Raw genomic sequence first — 19,519 nt, forward strand, 5'->3', positions numbered from 1 at the left:
GGTTTCCTCCCTTTCAGTTTCGTGTTAAACAGCAGTAGTGACTGTTTAAAAAGGTAATCATACAGTGCCTATGGAAAGTCTACACCCCCTTTCAAATTTTACAACTTTTGTTGCTTTCTAGCCTGGAATTAAATTGCATTAAATCAGACTTTTTCCACCTTTATTTACACATCATAACCCACAGCTTCATGTGAAAAAAAAAAAAAAAAATCAACAAACTTCAGAAAATTAGTTAATTATACAAAAACTAAAATATCTTGGTTGGATAAGTGTCCACCCCCCCCCCCCCTGATAATAAGAGTTGTAAATTAGCTCAGGTGTAACCAAGCACCTTCAAAATCAAACACCAAGTTAATTGGCCTCCACCTGTGTTAAATTTTTGGGACTGATTATTTCAGTCTAAAATCAGCTGTTCCTGGAGGTTTCCTCTGCTGGGTAGTGCATGTCACAGAAAAGACTAAACCATGAGAATTTTTCGGGCCCAATGCATTTTTTTTGGGGGGGGGGAGCAGCAAGGAACTTTCAACAGACCTCTGGGATAGAGTTGTGGAAAGGAACAGATCAGGGGATGGGTATAAAAATATTTCAAAGGCTTTGAATATCCCTTGGAACACAGTCAAGACAATCGTTAAGAAGTGGAAGGCGTATTGTACTACCAACACCCTGATTAGATCAGGCCGTCCCTCCAAACAAGGAGACTGATCAGAGAGGCCACCAAGAGGCCAATGGCAACTTTGAAAGAGATGCATGCCTTTATGGCAAAGACTGGTCACTGTGTTCATGTGACAACAATATCCCAAGCACTCCACGAGTCTGGCCTATTGGAAAGGTGGCAAGAAGGAAGTCATTACTCAAAAAAGCCAAACTTGAGTATCGTTTGAGGAATGCAAAAAAAAAAAAAAAAAACACTCCGGAGATTCTGAAGCCATGTGGCAAAAAGTTTTGTGGTCTGACAAAACCAAGATGGAACTTTTTGGCCTCAATGAAAAATGTTACATTTGGCACAAACCCAACACAGCACATCACCCAAAGAACACCATCCCTACTGTGAAGCGTGGTGATGGCACATCATGTTATGGGGATGTTTCTCATCAGCAGGGTTGGGGCACTTGTCATGAGAGAAGGGAAAATGGATGGAGAAAAAAACACAGAAAAATGCAGGAGGAAAACCTGCTGCTCTCTGCAAGAAAGCTGAAATTGGGACGGAAGTTCACCTTTCAGCACGACTACGACCCGAAGCGCACAGCCAAAGCTAAACTGGAGTGGCTAAGGAACAAAAAGATCAATGTCCTTGAGCGACCCAGTCAGAGCCCCGACCTCAATCCAATCGAAAATCTGTGGCTTGACTTGAAGATTGCTGTCCATCAACTCTCCGCACGTAACGACTGAGCTTTAACAGTTTTGTACAGAAGAACGGGCAAATATTGCCGAATCAAGGTTTGCGAAGTTGGTCGAGACCTATCCCAACAGACTCACAGCCGTAATTGCTGTCAAAGGTGCTTCCACCAAGTATTAACTCAGGGGGGGGGGGTGGATACTTATCCAACCAACGTTTGTGGGTTGTTTTTTTTAACTTCCAGTAAGACTTTTCCACGAAACGTCACGAAAAGCTTTTATACACGTTAATATGGCATTTGTTCAAGGAAGAAATTAGTATTAATATTGTTTTGTAATAATAGTTTGTGTTATTACTTTTTTTATTAGAAGTGGCCTTGGAAAATGGCCACAATTAGCCATCTTAAGTCTCAACACAGATTTCGCCCAAAACGTAAAACCCACACAAGGAGGGGAGCAAATTACGTCGCCACGACCTCCATCGTGTGACCCCTTCGTGCTCCTTTCAAGCGTGGTTGAGATTTGATAAGTAACTACTGAATGTATCACAGTAAAAAAAAAAAAGTCAGGCACCAAATTGCATATTTTTAGCAAGAAGGGTGAATACAACATCGTGGACAAAAAGAAGACTAGTTCTGGATCTGTGCAATTATCTCATAAAAAAAATACGAATAAAGAAGGGAGAGAAACGCCGAGCAAGAGGGCTAAGAACACCTCAACTGTGACCGACTGACAGACTCACTTGCCACTCCACTCCCACGTGTCCAGGTTAAGCGAGTGAAGATCATCCATTCTTGAATTCTGCACACACAGACATACAACCCAGCCAGCATGCCTCTTTTTCATTATGTCCCCTCCTCAAGTCCTTCGTCTTCATTTTGCCAGAATTCCATCCTCTGCACAGAGAAAACTAAATATGCAAGTTCTTCTCCAGGAATCTGTTCAGTGATGAAAGTCAAAGTAAATCCGACCTGGGAGCTCCACAGTTCTCCCCTACAAGCTAATGCCCAAGCATCATATCTGTCTCTCTTGGATTCTGTTGAAACGAAAACTCTCAATATTATTAAAATCTATCATGATTAGGCCATAGCACATCGTAGGATAGTCTGTGGCTCATATCGGAGGCAGGTCGGGGTCTGTTTTTTTTTTTTTTAACAGCTTCTTAAATATTGCTCCCTCTGCTCTATGAGCCCTGCGACCCTCCATTTCCGCTCAAGATTGTAGTTCTTCCAGTAACCTCCTCCTGGTTAAACTTCCAAACTCCAGGCTGACTGCACACCTCAACTCCTCTGTTGCTCACTTCTCTCGTTTATGGAACCCACCTTCCATAGGTTGTTCTTTCCCACAGTTCCCTCCACGGTTTCAATCAGGCAGTGGACTGCCAACTCAAGTCCTCCCCCATGATCCCTTCCTAACCCAACCAACTTACTTACCGATTTCAGTGTTTCCTCTCCAACTCTCTCTTCCTTTCCTGTTCATTTATCCCCTTTAGCAGTTGTGCCAAATTGTTACCAAGCTACCTCACTTTCAAATTAACTTTGCTCTTCCATGAACCTCTCTCTTGTGAAAAGAGAGAAAACAACAACAAAAAACAGCGGGTCATACCAGAAATCTCCCTCCAAAGACGTAGCCGCGGTTTCCCAGCGTCGTGCAGGCATGCGCTGCTCGTGGAACTGGAGCATTTCCCTGTAAACGCGTCACATCATCTCATAGAATGCTCCATCTACCAAGCATGCTCGCATGCTCTGTCAATTATAATTGACTGGGAAAAAGCAATTATAAATTTATTTGAAAAAGTGAACAAAAAAAAAAAAACACTAACACGAGTCTTTTGACATTCAATGGCAGGTATTTTTTTACATTTCAAGTTATTTTACATTAAAAAAAAAACCAGGTACAGGCTGTGAAGTTGACAATACCCATTCAATTACTGTGGCCTTAACGAGTAGGAACAGGACACTCACAGTTGTTACAGGCTGACTCCAATGTTGGGTTTGAGGATCGAAGACGTGCACGTGATTATTCCAACCTCTGGGAATATTTGCAGGCTGCAGCATGCAGGAGGGGAAGGGGGATATATTGGACAAGCTTGCCTGTTTATTGCACCTTGTCTTCAATGTTGATAACACACCATGAAATTATAGAACACAGATAACACAATGTTAAATCACAGTCGTGGAATCCATCAATTCAGCAAACATGAAGCCTTTTCTCTTCTCCAATAGCCCGGTATCTGATCGCAAGTTTTAACTGTGTCTTGGTCACTGATCTTTCGATTAGGGCTGGCAGGATGACCTAGAGGTGCGCACACTGACCTCCAAGTTGTCTAACCTATAAACTGTCATCATAGTATTTCACAGGAAGGGTGATTCATCGATGCGTTTGTATTGTAGTCTCTCAGATGGATTTTAAACTCGATGTCCCATGTGGCATTAGTTGGTACATGTTGAAAGATCCCACGGTGCCCTTTGCGAAGGAGGGGGCAGGCTATTGCCGGCACCCTGAACAAATCCCAAATACCTGCCCGAACCGAAAGGGGGCAATGCATCAACGACACAGCAGCATATTTTAGCTCCCAGTATTTATTTATGAAAAAAAAAAATTTTTTTGAGCCGTGATTCTGTCCTACAGCAGAAGTTAATCCCCCGTCCTCATGAAGCAAACAGTGCGCACTGTGATTAGTAAAACAATCGCATCGTGGTGGATTATCCACACATGTGCATTCGCCTCCACTTGGAATCTTGGAAGATGACCAAGAATTGTCCAGCGGTCTCGTGTCAAACATTAGGGAGACCGAGTCCGTTACAATATAAAAAGTTGATATCTGACAAAAAAAAAAAGAAACAAGAAAAAGAGCAATCAGAGATTTCAGACCCTCACCAGTTGTTGTTTTGTGTGGTGTATGTGTACTGGTGTGTTATGTCATTGATAACAGACATAACTGGAACTGGCACTTAACTGCTGGCAGTGATGACCGGGTACCAAGACGTCCTGCTTTGATGCAACCCAACTTTGAATGGATACCTGACCCTGTCCCATGACGTTTATTATTATTCAATTGAATCCAGAAAGGAATAAAAACAAATTCAATTCAGATCTAATGGAAGACCAAATAGGTACCGTCCTGCATTGGAGTAATTAGAAGGAACCTGAACAAACGAAAAACAAAGATGAAGTCATCAGGAGGAACCTGAAGAGGATTCAGGTTTCAGCTGCTACTCCTCTACCCTCACACCACAACCAAGTGAGCCTTACTTTAAAAATAATAATAATAAAGTAAAATAAAATAAAAATAACCCAGATCAAAAAAAAAAATAATTGTGGCTGCCAGTCCATACGTCCAATCAGGTTGAAATTAAAAAAAAAAAAAATATATATATATATATATATATATATATATATATATATATATATATATATATATATATATATATATATATATATATATATATATATATATATATATATTCCCCATCACGACTAGATCATAATTATAAAGTTTCGTGTCGATCAATGAAGCGGTCCAAGAGAAATAATTAAAAAAATATTTTTGCTCAATCCAATATGGCTGCCAGACCATGTGACCTTTCACTTATTTGTGAACACCATGGTGTACTCAAGGGCTTGGGGAACATTTGTGTGAAGTTTCCCCTCGATCTGTCCAGCCCTTCCAGAGAAGATGATTTTTTATAGGTTTTGGGTAAATCCAATATGGCTGTACTCGTGTCGTTACATGCAGTTCCGTGCTCTGCCGAGAACACAGGCATCATCCCAACTGACTGGAAGAGGGGCCTTGTTGTCCCTCTCTGGAAAGGGAACGGTGATAGCCAGGACTAAAACAACTACCGAGGGGTGATGCTGCTTTCAGTGCCGGGCAAGGTCTTTGCTCGGATAATTCTTGATAGGGTTCGTCACCATCTGCTTGAGCAGTCAGGCTTTACACCAAAGAGGTCAACGATTGACCGTATCCTTGCACTTCGGGTCCTCACCGAACGCAGACGAGAGCTTCGGCAGGGGCTGCTTGCAGCTTACGTTGATCTCTGTAAAGCGTTCGATTCAGTGAATCGGGATGTCCTCTGGAGGATTCTTGGTCTTCGTGGGGTGCCACCAAAACTGATCAATCTGATGTTTGAACTATACTCTGGTACTGAGAGCGCTGTGAGATGTGGTGATACTATCTCTGACATATTTCCAGTTGTTACTGGAGTTCATCAGGGTGGTGTTGTGGACCACACACACTTCAACACTTGCATGGACTGGATTCTAAGGAGGATGCCGGAGAGATTGAGCTGCGGTGCATCATTTGGGAATGTCAAGATCTCTGACCTTGATTTCGCAGACGATACAGTCATCTTTGCGGAGACTCTGCAGATCCCTTTGGGGCCCTCGAGGTGCTGAATGAGGAGTCAGAGCCACTGGAATTACGGGTTTCCTTGGTCAAAACTAAGATATTCCAGATGCTGCTATCTTCCAGATGTGGTGAGGAAGTTAAGGTCACAGAGAAATTCACTTACCTTAGCATCGATATACATGTCTCCACTGCCTGTGAGCCAGAAGTCAATAGATGTCTGGGTCGGGCCTGGGGGGGATTCACTGGATTATGGGGTGCGGCGCTGTCAGTACCTGTGCAGGACGACAAAAGTCTGAGTATTCAGGTCCTTGGTGCTTCCAATCTTACTCTACGGATGTGAGAGTTGGACTCTGACCAGGGATCTGAGATGGAGACTCAACTTCTTTGCAACAATGTCTCTTCCGAGAATCCTTGGCTATTGCTGGTCAGACTTTGTGTCCAACGAGCGGTTGCTGAGACAGACTCAAATAAGATTTATTTCCTGCATCGTCTGTGAGCTTCAGCTGCAGCTGTATGGACATGTGGCTCGTCTTCCTGTTGCCGATTCTGCTCACCAGATTCTCTCAGCGAGGGAGCCTCCTGAATGGAAGAGGCCAATGGGCCGACCACGTGCCTCGTGGTTGCAGCAGGTTGATCAGCATCTTAAGGAGATGGTGATGGGCCAGACATCTGCCTGGGGGATGGCTCGACGGAGGCTCCTGGAGTACTGGCGGAAAGTGGACGCAGCGACACGCTGCTCCGGCGCATGCTGCCATACCTGCCGTGACCTGAATATGGTTGCCAAACCATGTGACCTCTGACATCAGAGGTGTAAATGTATTTTTTCGTTGTGGATAGGCAGTCATCATGTCCCCTCCTGAAGTTCTTAATTAGAGAAGTAAAGCTTCGTCTCAATCTGTTCAGACATTTCAAAGAAGATTTTTTGAAAGAAAAAAATAAAAAATAAAAAAAAAAAAATATATATATATATATATATATATATATATCTGCCAAACCACATGACTGATGACATCATCAGTTATTTTTTTCTGTGGACCACTTTATCCTGAGATGACGGACAAAAAATTCCATGCTGATCATTTGTAGCATTCCACAAATGCAATGATGACGTCATAATGAAGGCACCTATGACATCATCAAAAAAACACCCACTTATTCCCCATGAGGAGTACATGCCATGTGCCAAGATTCAATTTTTTCCATGCTTCAGAGGTCCAAAATTTTCCGGTTTTTCCAACATGGCTGCCACACCATGTGACCTATGGCATCATAATTATCAGTAAAACATTCTACGCGAGTCGTCGCTATGGTGAAAATTGTGGCAATCTGACAAGCGGTTGCAGAGAAAAAAAAACACTCACGATCTGTGTGGACAAACAAAGACAGACAGACAGACAGACACAAGTGCAATACCCTCTCCAAGAGCGAGGGCAAAAATAAGAAGTTTGCTCGTGACGAAAACTTGTGGACCTCGCCAGAAACTCACCCAGAGAGAAGCTTCATCAAATTCAAAATTGCCACGGTGATGCTCTTGAGGGGGGTAGCCATAACCACCAAAAAGGATGAGTCTGAAAAGGGGCGATAAGGTTTGCACTTTTCCTGACAAGCGAGTGGCAACCGGTACAGAATGTCCGTTTAGATTGAAATCAGCCTTCGCTCTGACCTGCCTTGATACACCCAACAACCAAGCTTATCTTTGGACGTGGGTGGCTGACCAGATGTGTGTGACAACTTGACCCAACGCAGCTCCTCAATGCCTCGCTCAAGGTTGATCATGTAGATCTATTTATGGTTCAGGGGGAAAAAAAAAAAAAGATAAAGTAAACAACAAGCATCTACAACGCACTTTCTGATTATACAGTTTCTCAGGCTCATGAAAGAGCTGCCACACACACACACACACACACACACACACACACACACACACACACACACACACACACACACACACACACACACACACACACCTTGTGGGAAGTTAATAACCAGACAATATTGGAGGGCAGCACCAAAGGATGCCAATCCATGTGGGTTTGTCCATGCTCTATCCTCTAAATGCTGAGTGTTAAGCAAGGAAGCACGACATACCATTTTAAGGCATTTGGTATGGCTCGGCCGGAGTTTTAATAGAACCGCTGACATCTCGGAAACCTTAACCACAATTAATATACCTCATACAGCACACTCACTTCCTCCTCCAACTTGTGAACCATCAGGCATGATGAGAATGTCTCCGTTTGAAATAAAAAGCAGCAAATCTTTCATGGTAATCACAGAGAATAGAAACATGTAAGTTCAATTGAACAAGTTAGGGTTGTTGATGTATAGCATGATGCAGTATTTCAATAATGTATTGGGCCCCGATATGTTCTGGTGTATCAGGCATGATGTGGCGGAGATATGTGCTCTATCAAGTGCCCTTCCAGTTTATACATTGTGTTTTTCCACAGCTCTCATATCTTAAGTCTGTCCCTCTTGAGAGGCTGGCAACATAAACTTTTTTTTGCCTTCAGCCAACATTTTAATTCTACTTTCGTACGATCCCGCAGGAGCACCTGCACCAAGGGGAAGGATATTTGATCTTGATAAATTCAAGGAGAAAGAAGCACAAGACCAATACAATGTGGAAACACAAAAGAGATTTGCAGTTCGAGAACAAAGAAATGTGATCGACTTTGAAGTAATTGATTAAGTGTGTTGAATAATAAACAATGTGTGCACCGAAACTGCTGGAAACGTTTTGGGAAACAAAGCATGTTCGAAAAATAAATAAATAAAAAGGATCTCAACTTAAACTCAAAAAAAAAAAAAAAAAAAAAAAAAAAAAAAAAAAAAACTTATTGAGGAACAATGGGGGTAGAAAATATCATGGTTTTGGAAGGGGGATGATCTGAGATGGTGTGAACAGCTGTCTTGAAGACTTGGAGGGAAGAATGAGATTGAAGAGAATGTGGACGTTTGTTCCACAAGTGGGACAAAAGATGAACGAATGAGTCGAGGTGAGCAGCGATTCTGGATTTTGGGAGTTTCACCAGAACGGGGTTAATTGTGGACAGTGCTTCCCCTGCAGGAACATTGGGTTGAGGGGGAGGGGAGGACAAAGCATGGAAAGAGCAGGGGGTGCAAGACCAGAAAGGAGGCGATCAGTTGACATCAGATTGACAGACGGCAGAGAAACCAGCGAAAGATAAAGGACGTATGCTCATTTCAGAGAAAGAACAGATGTGGAGGTGGGCTGAACACTTTAAGGAGGTACTTAACAGAGGAATGGTAGGAGAACAAATTGAGAATGCAAGAAGGGCAAGAACAGATTTACAAAAAGAGACTGGTACTACGAACGAAACTGAAGTGAGGGAAGTCAAAAAGACTGAGGCATAGAAAGAAAGGCACCAAGGTTTGGATGCTACAATTGCAGAACTGGTACAAATGAAATGTTAAGAAAAACAACAGATTTACACAAATTGATTAGTGAAATATGGTGACAAGAAGTATAGAAGTGTGGAAAGTTGGACCGATCGTTAAACTGCCAAAAAAAAAGGAGACCTTGGTGAATGTGTTAACTGGATCGTCCGTGTATTGCAAGCAATGTGCTCTGCAAGATAATGCTAAGTATGATGCAGAAGGCTGTGGATGGAGTGTTGGAGAAAGAGCAGGCTGGATTTAGATGGAATCTTCACTCGAAAAACAAAAATAGAACTAGAACGGCACTCGATAGAGCGCGTACCTCTGCCAGGCTGAACAGTTAACGCTTTGTATCCCACGAAGAGGCCGGATCTGGATTCAGACCTTAACCAAAATCTCATCAAATTTTAACTCAGGACCCATGATGCTGAGCCAACTGCCTGAACCGGTAAAATCACCACCAGACATATTTTAATCACAAAGAACTGCAAAAAGTTTATATTCACCTTCCATAGGAACAATTCCCAACAGCCCCTATATGCAAGACACAATGAACACAATCTCCATATCTCTATCTTTCTCCCCCTCCTCCCCTCCTCTACCCCCTACGACGTGGGGGGCTGGTTTGGGAAGTACGCTCCCTGACATAATTGTATAAGGGGCAGGCAGCCTATCCACAAGAAATTAGTCCTACCAGTCTTGATGTATTGAGGAGTAGGACATGTGCATCTCAGCAAGTATGAGGATAAGGAGCATGAATAAGGGGGGGGGGGGTGAGTAGGATTACAATCATAAAAAGGCTGAGGGAGTCGGGAAATGGTCCTGCAGGGCAAACCTGTGGTCCTTTCACCAACGGTTATCTGGAGCTCGCAAATCAAAATGATGCTTTTTTTTTATTTATTATTTTTTTCTACCAAAGTCAGACAGCACAGATTCAAGATATTGTTGCGGATTCGCGCCCGCCGGCGTGCGAGCGGCCACGTAACTCGAATCGCGGCACGTCGCCCACCGGACGGACAATCCCGTCGTGACCCTCTCGGACTAACGCCGGGAACCAGTCACGGGTGGGCCTTTCGGCCTCACCACGATCGTGCCAATCGGCCCCCCGCGTGGGATAGGGTTGCTCGCCAAATTCGACCTACCTAAGTACCCACACGGAGGGTAGACCGGGCGACCGCACCTCGCCGCAGGTCGACTTCGGACACGGGCCACTTTAAGCGACCCGTTCCGTACTATCGGGATAACCGAGCGGTGTTATCGTCAACCTGGACGGTTCGATTAATTATTGGGCGTTTTAGCCCACGGCCAACCCTTTACGTGAAGTAAGATGGAGATTCAATAAAGGAAAAGACGAAGCGAAACGGGAAAACAGTTCAACATAAAGCACATTTATTTCGCGATGAACGGAAAGCACACATATACAATTACACCAAAAGCAAATGTAAAAGAAGAAGAAACACACAATAATACACAAAAAGCAAATGTAAAAGCAAAACACAATGCAGAGCTAACCGACTACCGAGCACACGGCAACACTTATACAGTTTTACTTCACAGACGGCGCCGACAACACATATACTCAAAGCAAAAGAAAAGGACCACCCTCAAGGATGATAGGGGCAGACGGGCCTGGGGCCGAGACCGCGTCGGGCCTACCCGTCTGATGATGAGCCGCAAAATGGCGGTGGCGCCCCGACTCCGCGGGCCTCGCGGACAGTGTCTGGAATGGGGTGGGAACGGGGCCCCCTTCTCGCACTATCTCAGCGCGGGGGGAAACAGGAGGGGGTTGTTGATGCTCGGGGGAAGGAGGATATCTCCCTGGCTCGGGTCCCGCGACGAGCGTCTCCACCATGACCTCGGTCGCGTCACCGGCCTCTCCTCTCCGCAGCTCCCCGACTCCGACACGAGCACCCCCTCGACTGCCTTCGCCGCCGCCACCTCTCCAACTCTCCACAGCTCCGTCCAACCGCCTTCTCCGACTCCTCTCTTGACTGGCTCTTCCCAACTCAACTCCGAACTGCGCTTGACTGACTACTACTGCTTCTTCTTCCCAACTCAACTCCGAACTGAACTTGACTGACTACTACTGCTTCTTCTTCCCAACTCAACTCCGAACTGCCTTGACTCAACTGCCTTTTTGGCGAGCGAACGCGGCCGTTTATAGCCCCCGTGGCTTCGCTCCTTCGCCTTCGACCCTTTACCTCTGGCTGGCTCCCCATTGGACCGAGGAAAAGTGGGCGTGAATGCTTTTTGATCCATGAATTTGCATATAGCGACCACACTCCGACGCACCTGGAGGCGGGGCCAAATCGCCCCACGCTCGCCGATAGGACGGAACAGAAGTGGGCGTGAGTCGTTTTTGATCCGTTTTCTTCGGAAAGGCTGTGCCTCTGCACCCGCTGCTCGGTGCGCGCCCTGCACGAGTCCAGTATCGGTGCCCACAAGCGGCGCGGGAATGACGGTGATGCGATGGTTGCGAGAGCGAGTTGTGACGGTAAAGGTCGTGGCTGTTGTTGTGAAGCGGCGTTGCGGTTGGTGGTTGTTGTGTGATGGCTGTTGAGACGTGGTTGGTGGTGGTAGTAATGGCGGCTGGTCCAAAATAAAGATAGTAAAAGAAAAACGGCTATCTAGAAGGGTCGCAGCCCGAATGAATGACATTTATTCCCTCTAAACAACGGGTTTGGGCCTAACTACACATATACTTAGAGATATCTCACCTAAGGGACCTGAATGGTGGTTTGCGAATTTCGTCAACCACAACAATATTTTTGGTTCCTTTTGACACCGATAGATTACCAGGGGCTCCCACTCCCTTACTTTCCCCTCCAAGTTGCTACAAGCAAACATTTATGTTTATAAACGATGATGCTGTGAAACAATGAGGAATTGTTTGGATTTTTTTTGCTGATCATAAAAAAGGACATAAGAAGACGAAAGCTGCACACACTCAGCGCGGCATTGATTGGCAGGTAACGCAACCAGATAATTGGAGGTCTGTTGATGCCATACAGACACCAAAGTACACAATTACCCACACAGACGTTGTGCCATACAAGCCAATTGCAACTCACTGTTGTTGTGCAGAGGAGGGAGAACACCTTAAACCACTTGAGAACATCAACGGGTTTGCTTGTATACCAGTTGACGTAAACATAGCTGAACTAAAGATTCACGAATCAAATACAAACAATAATGTTACATACAAAGGCCACGTCACCAGACGGTATTGAAAAGGTGAAGAGCACAGATAATCCCTATAGGTTGGCATCGATGGGGAGGAAGAAATTCCTCCTGAGGAAATGCCCCGCCGAGTACGGCGATGCCATTGTTGTGGCGCCGCTGGAACTCAGAATGCTCCGGGAAGTGATGGCACCTTTCCCCAAGCTCATTGGCTGTGTTTGTCTCGTCAAACAGTCCTGTGCATGTCCATGTGTGAGATATGTGTGTGGCAGCCCAAAATAAAGAAGAAATCCACAGGAACAGAGAAATTTCTCATGCTTGCAACAAGATATATCAACACCCTCCCAACGTATATAGGCACTCGTTTTGTCGATACCCTTACATCCCAAACCCGCATTGGTACAAAACACCCTCTCATAATATCCTTCTTCCATACTCACAAACCTCATTGCTGTTGCCACCGCTATGATGCCCACCAAACATGTACAATTTTCCGCTCACACACACAGCACAACTACCGGACATAGGTAGTGGGCAATCACCAGTCACCACCGTTTTCTGCCTGCAGGATGAATAAAAATAACAAAATTAATTCCTTGGGGGAAAAAAAATGTGCATTTTAAAATGCACAGCACAGCACATGAGTACAGTATTTCCTTTGCATTTCGTAAAATGGACGTGACACACGAACGAATCGATGGTAGAAAGGGAACATGTATGAAAGGGAGTGCCGATAGACTTGAAGGCTGGAGGGTCACCCAATTCCTTCACGACAAACACACGAGAGAAGATGAGATCACGAACCATTCCCCAGTTTCGATTTTGTAGATCCACATTTCAGGAGACGGCAGGTAAAAATCCATCATTTCATTTTCCTGAGAAAACAAAGACGTTTCTCACGATAATACCAGACAATTAACTTATGTTAATCTTACTTGTTTGAACCGTCAATACCCCCCCCCCACCCCAACTATCTATCACCTTCCGAAACTTGCGTCACGTGGTCAACGTGTTTCAAAATAAATAAATAAATAAAATGAATAATGTGAGGGCTGCGATCGGAGATCAATGATGGTTCCCGGAATAGCCAACTCGTAATATTAGCCAATTGGAAGCACTTGAAATTCTGCCACAACGAAAATATATATATATATATATATGTTATAAAAATTAAATAATTTTAAATTGGAAAAACAATCAAAACATTGAAAATTTTAAAAAATAAATAAATAATTGAAAATTGAAAGAAATTAAAAGTAAAGTGTACTAAAATAAATAAATAAACGAACGAATGAAAATTGGAAAAATGAAGTACTGTACTGTAATTGGAAGTTGATAAATGAAATAATTTTAAAAAATAATTAAATAATGGAAAGATTATTCGAGAAAAAGCGGAATAGCACAGACAACCAAAACTAAACACTTAATGCCTTCCTCCGGTAATCATACATAATAAGTACAAACAGAAGGAAACATTAATTTCACACAAGTGGGGGCATTAGTCATTGAGCAAATCCATAATTTGAAAACAGATGAAGATATGAACAAAAATACCAGCCAGTAGTGTTGTAAAGGAGGTAGCAACGACGATCTTCCACAAATTGTACCAATTCTTTATAAAGGACATTAACTCACAAGCAATCTGACATGCTAGTTATACGTACGAGATTGGAAATTTTTTTATTTTTCATCTTCATCGCAGTGCCAAAAACATTTAAAGGCCGCAGTTTAGCCGCGGCACAAATCGAGGAATGTGGAAACTCCATACCAACTCAGGAGTTCTCTCTTCGACTTGCTGGTGCCCGTGCTGAATAATCCTTCCAAATGCCACACAAATTACAGCTCATATAAAAACTTTAAAAAAAAATACTTTAAAGGGTTTCCTTCTTTCGGAAATAAACGAAACAATCTATTTTCCGACAATGGATACCATAATTACATTAACCAGAGAGTTGGTGTCAAAGCCACCCAATGCTCGCCTGTTTATACATTTAGCGTTTTTCAAAGACTAGTGTAATAATATTTTTTATAAAGCATTGCAGTGAAGTCTGATCCAAATAATTTTAAAGCAATATATGCATTTGTATATTGTAATCAGTAAACTAGTACACATATTAAATGAATGGCAAGCGTCTAGTATGAACAGGTGAGCATTGGGTGGCTTTGACACAATCTTAAGTTGAAATTTAAATTTTTTTTTAAATCATTTGTTAATTTCAACTTCACTACACCAATAGTATACCCCAAAGGAACCTCCATGCCAAATATCAGCATCATAGTCCACATATGAAATGAATGGCAAGCTTCTAAATAACTTGCACCAAAAACTTTAACATTGATGTGCTACAAAAAAGTTAAGTTCAAAACAGGTCAAAAATTTAAAACATTTGAAATTATTTTTTAATTTCAACTTCACTACATCAATAGTATACCCTAAAGGAACCTCCATGCCAAATATCAGCATCCTCGTACACATATTAAATGAATGGCAAGCTTCTAAATAACTTGCACCAAAAACGTTAACATTTTGACGCTCATGCTCACGCTCACGTCGGGGGTATCGCTATAGCTCTCTGTTCTTCGAACAGGCGAGCTAAAAACCAGATCGGCTCTCGGGAGATCGCATACATCTGCCAGGCTGAACAGCTTACATTTTGTATCCCCACTGGAAGGCAGGATCTGGATTCGGACCTCCAAAATCGAATCGGTTTGTTCTTGTCACCTACCCAACTCATCCACCAAGTTTTGTCCGAATCCGTCCAGAACTTTTTGAGATATCAAGCTATATGTAATTTTTGGCCATATCTGTCAATGGTAAATAACCTCGTATCAGGATCCGGATCTTCACCAAAATCTAATCAATTCGTCATTGGCACACACTGAAGCCATCCATTACTTTTTGAGATATCCTGCTCACAGACAAATACACAGAGTTGAAAACATAACCTCCGTCCTCCTTAGGTAGCGGAGGTAAAAATTCCAATTTCACCAATTAAAATGATGTCCCAGCTTCAAAGGTATGTCGGAGATCATCCTGAGCTTTGCACAAGGTCAGGATTTTGAAAAATGAGCCAACAGAATGGGGAACTAACGTATTGAACAGCGTTAATTAATACGCTCACCATGTAGCCCCCCCAAACGAACATACAGCCGGCGTGCGAGACTGCCACATGTCCGCTTCGCCCGGACGGGATGGGTCGCGTGCCGCGTTCTTTGGAAGGGCCAAGGCATCTTCGGACAAACATCATGGCAATACCGACTGCAAATGAGGAGGAGTTAAACAAGACTGTTAAGCATTTCAAAACGAATACAAAAGTCAGCAGGTGAACAATTAAGTGTGTGTGAGCAATGTCGCGAACATACAAAAAGGTAGAAACAGGAAGAGGACATGTAACCCATTATGGAAGACTTGTCTTTATAAGGACTAGAGTCGGTCTGTGTCGACAGGAGGAAAAAAAATAATAAATAATAAATAAGGATAACAAATTTTCTCAACCGAAGAGAGTTCAGAGGTATTCTAACCGCCATGGGTTTTGGCAATGAGCCTCCTCTTTTTCTTTCAACCCATTCATATTGAAATTTATTTGATTACACTGGTCAACAATTTTTTACTTTCTGAATGTTGTCTAGATTTCTACAAGTGAATTAAGGTATTCTGGCACTGCTGAATCAGGAAATGGCATCCGTTTCTCTCCATCAGGTCAGGTTTTTGTGCTAAGTTGATTTGAAAAAATCAGATCTTGTGACAAAATCAATTACATTTTTGTGGCATTATCAGCTGATTTTTGTCAACACATATCATCCTAAACATGTTTTTAAGAAAAAAAAATGTTTTGCCAACAACATTTATTGATTACATGATAGAAACATCGATTACTGTCATCTGAATGGTGGGCATTGATAAAGGTAAGTACAAGTAAATTGCATGTTGCGTCACCACTGTTCAAACTTCAGGGCTTGAACTTCCGTTTCTTCGAACTCCTGGAATGTTCAGTGGCAGGGAGGTCTCTCTTCAGATTCCAACAGTAGTCAGCCATCATGACTGCGTCCCAGCGACCCTGATACCTGGTCTCCATCTCCTTCATGTCCTGATGGAATCTCTCCCCCTGCTCGTCACTCATTGAACCCAGGTTCTCAGGAAACCGGTTCAAATGTGAAAATAGTTAGTGCATCTTGATGCTCATGTTGCAGCCCAGGTTTCTGAAAGCAGTCAGCATGTTGTTGACAAGTTCTGCGTAGTTTCTGGCCTTATTGTTGCCAAGAAAGTTCTTCACTACCAAAACAAATGTCTTCCACGCTTCCAGTTCCACTTCGTTCATTGAGTTTTTGAACTCTGGATCTCTGATGAGCTGACGGATCTGAGAACCATCAAAGATGCCAGCTTTCAACTTCTCCATGGTCAATCCTGGAAAAGCCTGGCACAAGTAAGTGAAGCAGTCACCATCTTTGTCCAGAGCCTTGGTGAACTGCTTGATTAAGCCGAGCTTGATGTGCAGCGGTGGGAAGAGTATTCTGTCTCTGTCCACCAGAGGGTCGTTGATGACGTTCCTTTCTTTGCATGGCACCAATTCCTCCCGCACAGGCCAGTCCTTCTTCGTGTAATGCTGAGCACGGTCCCTACTATCCCACATGCACAGAAAACATGGGTACTTGGTGAAGCCAGACTGTTGTCCCAACAAAAAGTTCACCATCTTCAGGTCAACACAAATAAACCACTTATGCTGATCATAACCAATTTTCTCCAGCACGTACTTCACCGCTTCATACTTCTCCTTCAGTGTAGTCGAGTGAGCGATGGGTACAGAGGCAAACTGGTTGCCGTTGTGTAGCAGAACACATTTCAGTGATCGCTTGCTGCTGTCAATGAACAGTCTCCAATCTTTGGGTTCGTACTGTGGCACTCCAAGCTTGAGCAGAAGCGCATGTCATAAATTGGCGCATGTAGGTATTGTACATTCTTCAGAGTTCGTTATTTCAAGAAATACAACTTTTTTGTATCACATTATTACAAAATCTGCCCCATTAACTTTAGTTTTGATCCACGAACTTTATGCTTTGCCTCACCAATTTTTGGAAGATTTTGAGGTTTTATGACTTCAAACTGATCCCTTTTCAACATAATCACCCAGAACTATCGTAGCTGAATACTTCTTGTCATTAAAATAATTATTTCCAATCAAAACAATTATTTGACATGACATTTTACCCCCACCAACTTCTTCTAAAATGCTCCACACATGCGTACATGTGAACAAAAATGTAAAAAACGACATGTGGCCATATCTCAAAAACTTGACCTGATTGAACAAAACTAATGTGAGTTTTGGATTCAGCGCATCAGATTCGTCCTAAATCAGCTTAAAAAATGCAGACAACAAATTTGTTGTTGACCAGTGTTATCTTTATATTATTCACAATACATCAAAATTTGTCATAAGGCATTCGTATTAAACTGTACAGTACTGTAAACATAAACATCTCATACTTGACCAGCAGGGGCCTGCAGACTTTATTGTTCGCATGTTAATTTCACAACATGCTCTATTAAACTTTATTAAAATTGTAACCCTCAAAACACAGTTCCCTTACCTAAAGTAAGAACCTTAACCTGTAAGTGAATGGTTTTCCGACTGCATGGATCAGCTGCGCACCGTTCTTCCTCGAGGTTTCGATCTTTTCAGCCCAGGACCTCTCCAAACGGCGGACCCACTTGTAACCTTGATCACGGATCCACATCAGTAGATCCACAACCTCAGTTGTGTCCAGGCAGTCAGTCAACCCATCAATGCAACATCATTAATCGGACGGACTCTACTAGCGAGAGCATTTCACGTGCTCGTGTTACGGATTTGGAAACCTTTTGCACACAAACAGCCAGAGTCCCCGTAGTTTAGTTATTTCAATAAGTATGTGTTTATAGTTGGAATCCATCCCCTATGTCTAATGGGAATTCCGTGTGTGCGCTGTGAGTTATTTTATAGTCAGGTTTTATACATCTACTACAACAACAACGACGGCACCGTCCCTCACTCAACCCGGTTGCCATTGCCCACGCGTTTTTGGCTGAAGGCGTGGGCAGAACCTCCATTGCCTCAGATCGAGGCTCCACCCTGAGGAAGGGCATAGAGCGTTTCCTCCAGCCAATGAGCGAAGGGCGAGCATCGCACGCGCGCCCCAGCCAATGGGAGGCCAGCGTGCCGAAAGCTACTACGGAGCTTCTTTGTGGGGCGGGCCTCAGAGATACCTCGACACCCCCCCCCCCCGAGACGCCTCGTCCAATCAGGAGGCTGACCACCTCAGGGGCAGCCCCGCACAGCCAGATGGGATGTTCGCCCTTCATTCAATCCAGAGGCGAGTTCCCCAGAGCGGTATCCTTAAACCGCGGGGAAGGGACAGGAGAAGAAAAGGTTCGCCCGGTCACAAAGAAAGAAAAGGAGAAAGAGAAGAAGCCTCATCTTGCCTGCTGGCGTTCTTGTCTACCTGCGGGTGCTCGTCTCGTCTGGTCCGTTCCCGTGCTGGCTGGCGTCCGTTGTGTCGTTCCTGGTCCCTGGTGCTGAGTTGTGGCGGTGGGTTTGAGTCCCGCCACCGGACAAGCTCGACCAGACCGTACGAGGCGGACAGGTGCAAGAATAGGCTCCTGCCCTCAGCTCGCCTTTCCCTCCTGAGCTGAAGGGCCAAATAAAGGCCACGGCTACCATTTCTTTGTGTGTGTGTGTGTGTGTGTGTGTGTGTGTGTGTGTGTGTGTGTGTGTGTGTGTGTGTGTGTGTGTGTGTGTGTGTGTGTGTGTGTGTGTGTGTGTGTGTGTGTGTGTGTGTGTGTGTGTGTGTGTGTGTGTGTTAAGTAGAACTGTCAAGTGCTTTTCGCTCTCTGTACATTGCCTGCATTTCTTTTATTCGGATAACTCTGCTCTTTGTGTGCTCCCCGCCCTGATTATTGTTTCTAAATAACCCCCCCCCCCGTGTTAAATGTTCCAGATAGTGGTCAGTGTTTTCTTTCATTGGCCTGGCATGGTTTGGGCTTGAGAAGTAGGAAGGCCGTTGGTGCCGTAAGTTGTCATTGGGACCGGCGTGGCTCTGGAAACTCAGTTCGGTTACGCTGGATCCAAGCCGGAACCTGCGACTCGGTTAGGACAGTCGGGTGAGGGTGTGATTTCCCCGGTAATTTGACGACGTGGGTACTAAGGTATATTGAAATTTGGCTATTGACCCTACCCCACAACGTCAGAGAATTGGCAATCACGGTCCTCCAAG

At 43.9% G+C, this 19,519-nt stretch overlaps 1 protein-coding gene and 1 long non-coding RNA gene across 3 annotated transcripts in view; one reads left to right on the plus strand and one right to left on the minus strand.

Moving 5' to 3' along the window:
• LOC147033254 (uncharacterized) overlaps window positions 1-11,282 on the plus strand; it is a 39,808-nt gene extending 28,526 nt beyond the window's left edge. The window contains exon 3 of the long non-coding RNA XR_015055507.1: window positions 8,236-11,282. This is a non-coding gene — a long non-coding RNA (uncharacterized LOC147033254). The remainder of the gene's footprint in view (window positions 1-8,235) is intronic.
• Window positions 1-19,519, minus strand: part of LOC147033255 (kelch domain-containing protein 2-like) — a 31,415-nt gene that overhangs the window by 9,894 nt on the left and 2,002 nt on the right. For both annotated transcript variants that reach the window (XM_085871422.1, XM_085871423.1), the window contains exons 2-9: window positions 15,391-15,527; window positions 13,073-13,143; window positions 12,713-12,830; window positions 7,350-7,468; window positions 7,173-7,254; window positions 3,300-3,383; window positions 2,941-3,021; window positions 2,078-2,136 (exon numbers count right to left, since the gene is read on the minus strand). In XM_085871422.1, coding sequence (XP_085727548.1) covers window positions 2,078-2,136; window positions 2,941-3,021; window positions 3,300-3,383; window positions 7,173-7,254; window positions 7,350-7,468; window positions 12,713-12,830; window positions 13,073-13,143; window positions 15,391-15,516 — 740 coding nt within the window. In that variant the 5' untranslated portion in view covers window positions 15,517-15,527. The remainder of the gene's footprint in view (window positions 1-2,077; window positions 2,137-2,940; window positions 3,022-3,299; window positions 3,384-7,172; window positions 7,255-7,349; window positions 7,469-12,712; window positions 12,831-13,072; window positions 13,144-15,390; window positions 15,528-19,519) is intronic.

The sequence above is a fragment of the Eptatretus burgeri genome, chromosome 2 (genome assembly GCF_056783735.1).
Source record: "Eptatretus burgeri isolate ZD-2024b chromosome 2, Ebu_testis_v1, whole genome shotgun sequence".
NCBI classification, from domain to species: domain Eukaryota; kingdom Metazoa; phylum Chordata; class Myxini; order Myxiniformes; family Myxinidae; genus Eptatretus; species Eptatretus burgeri.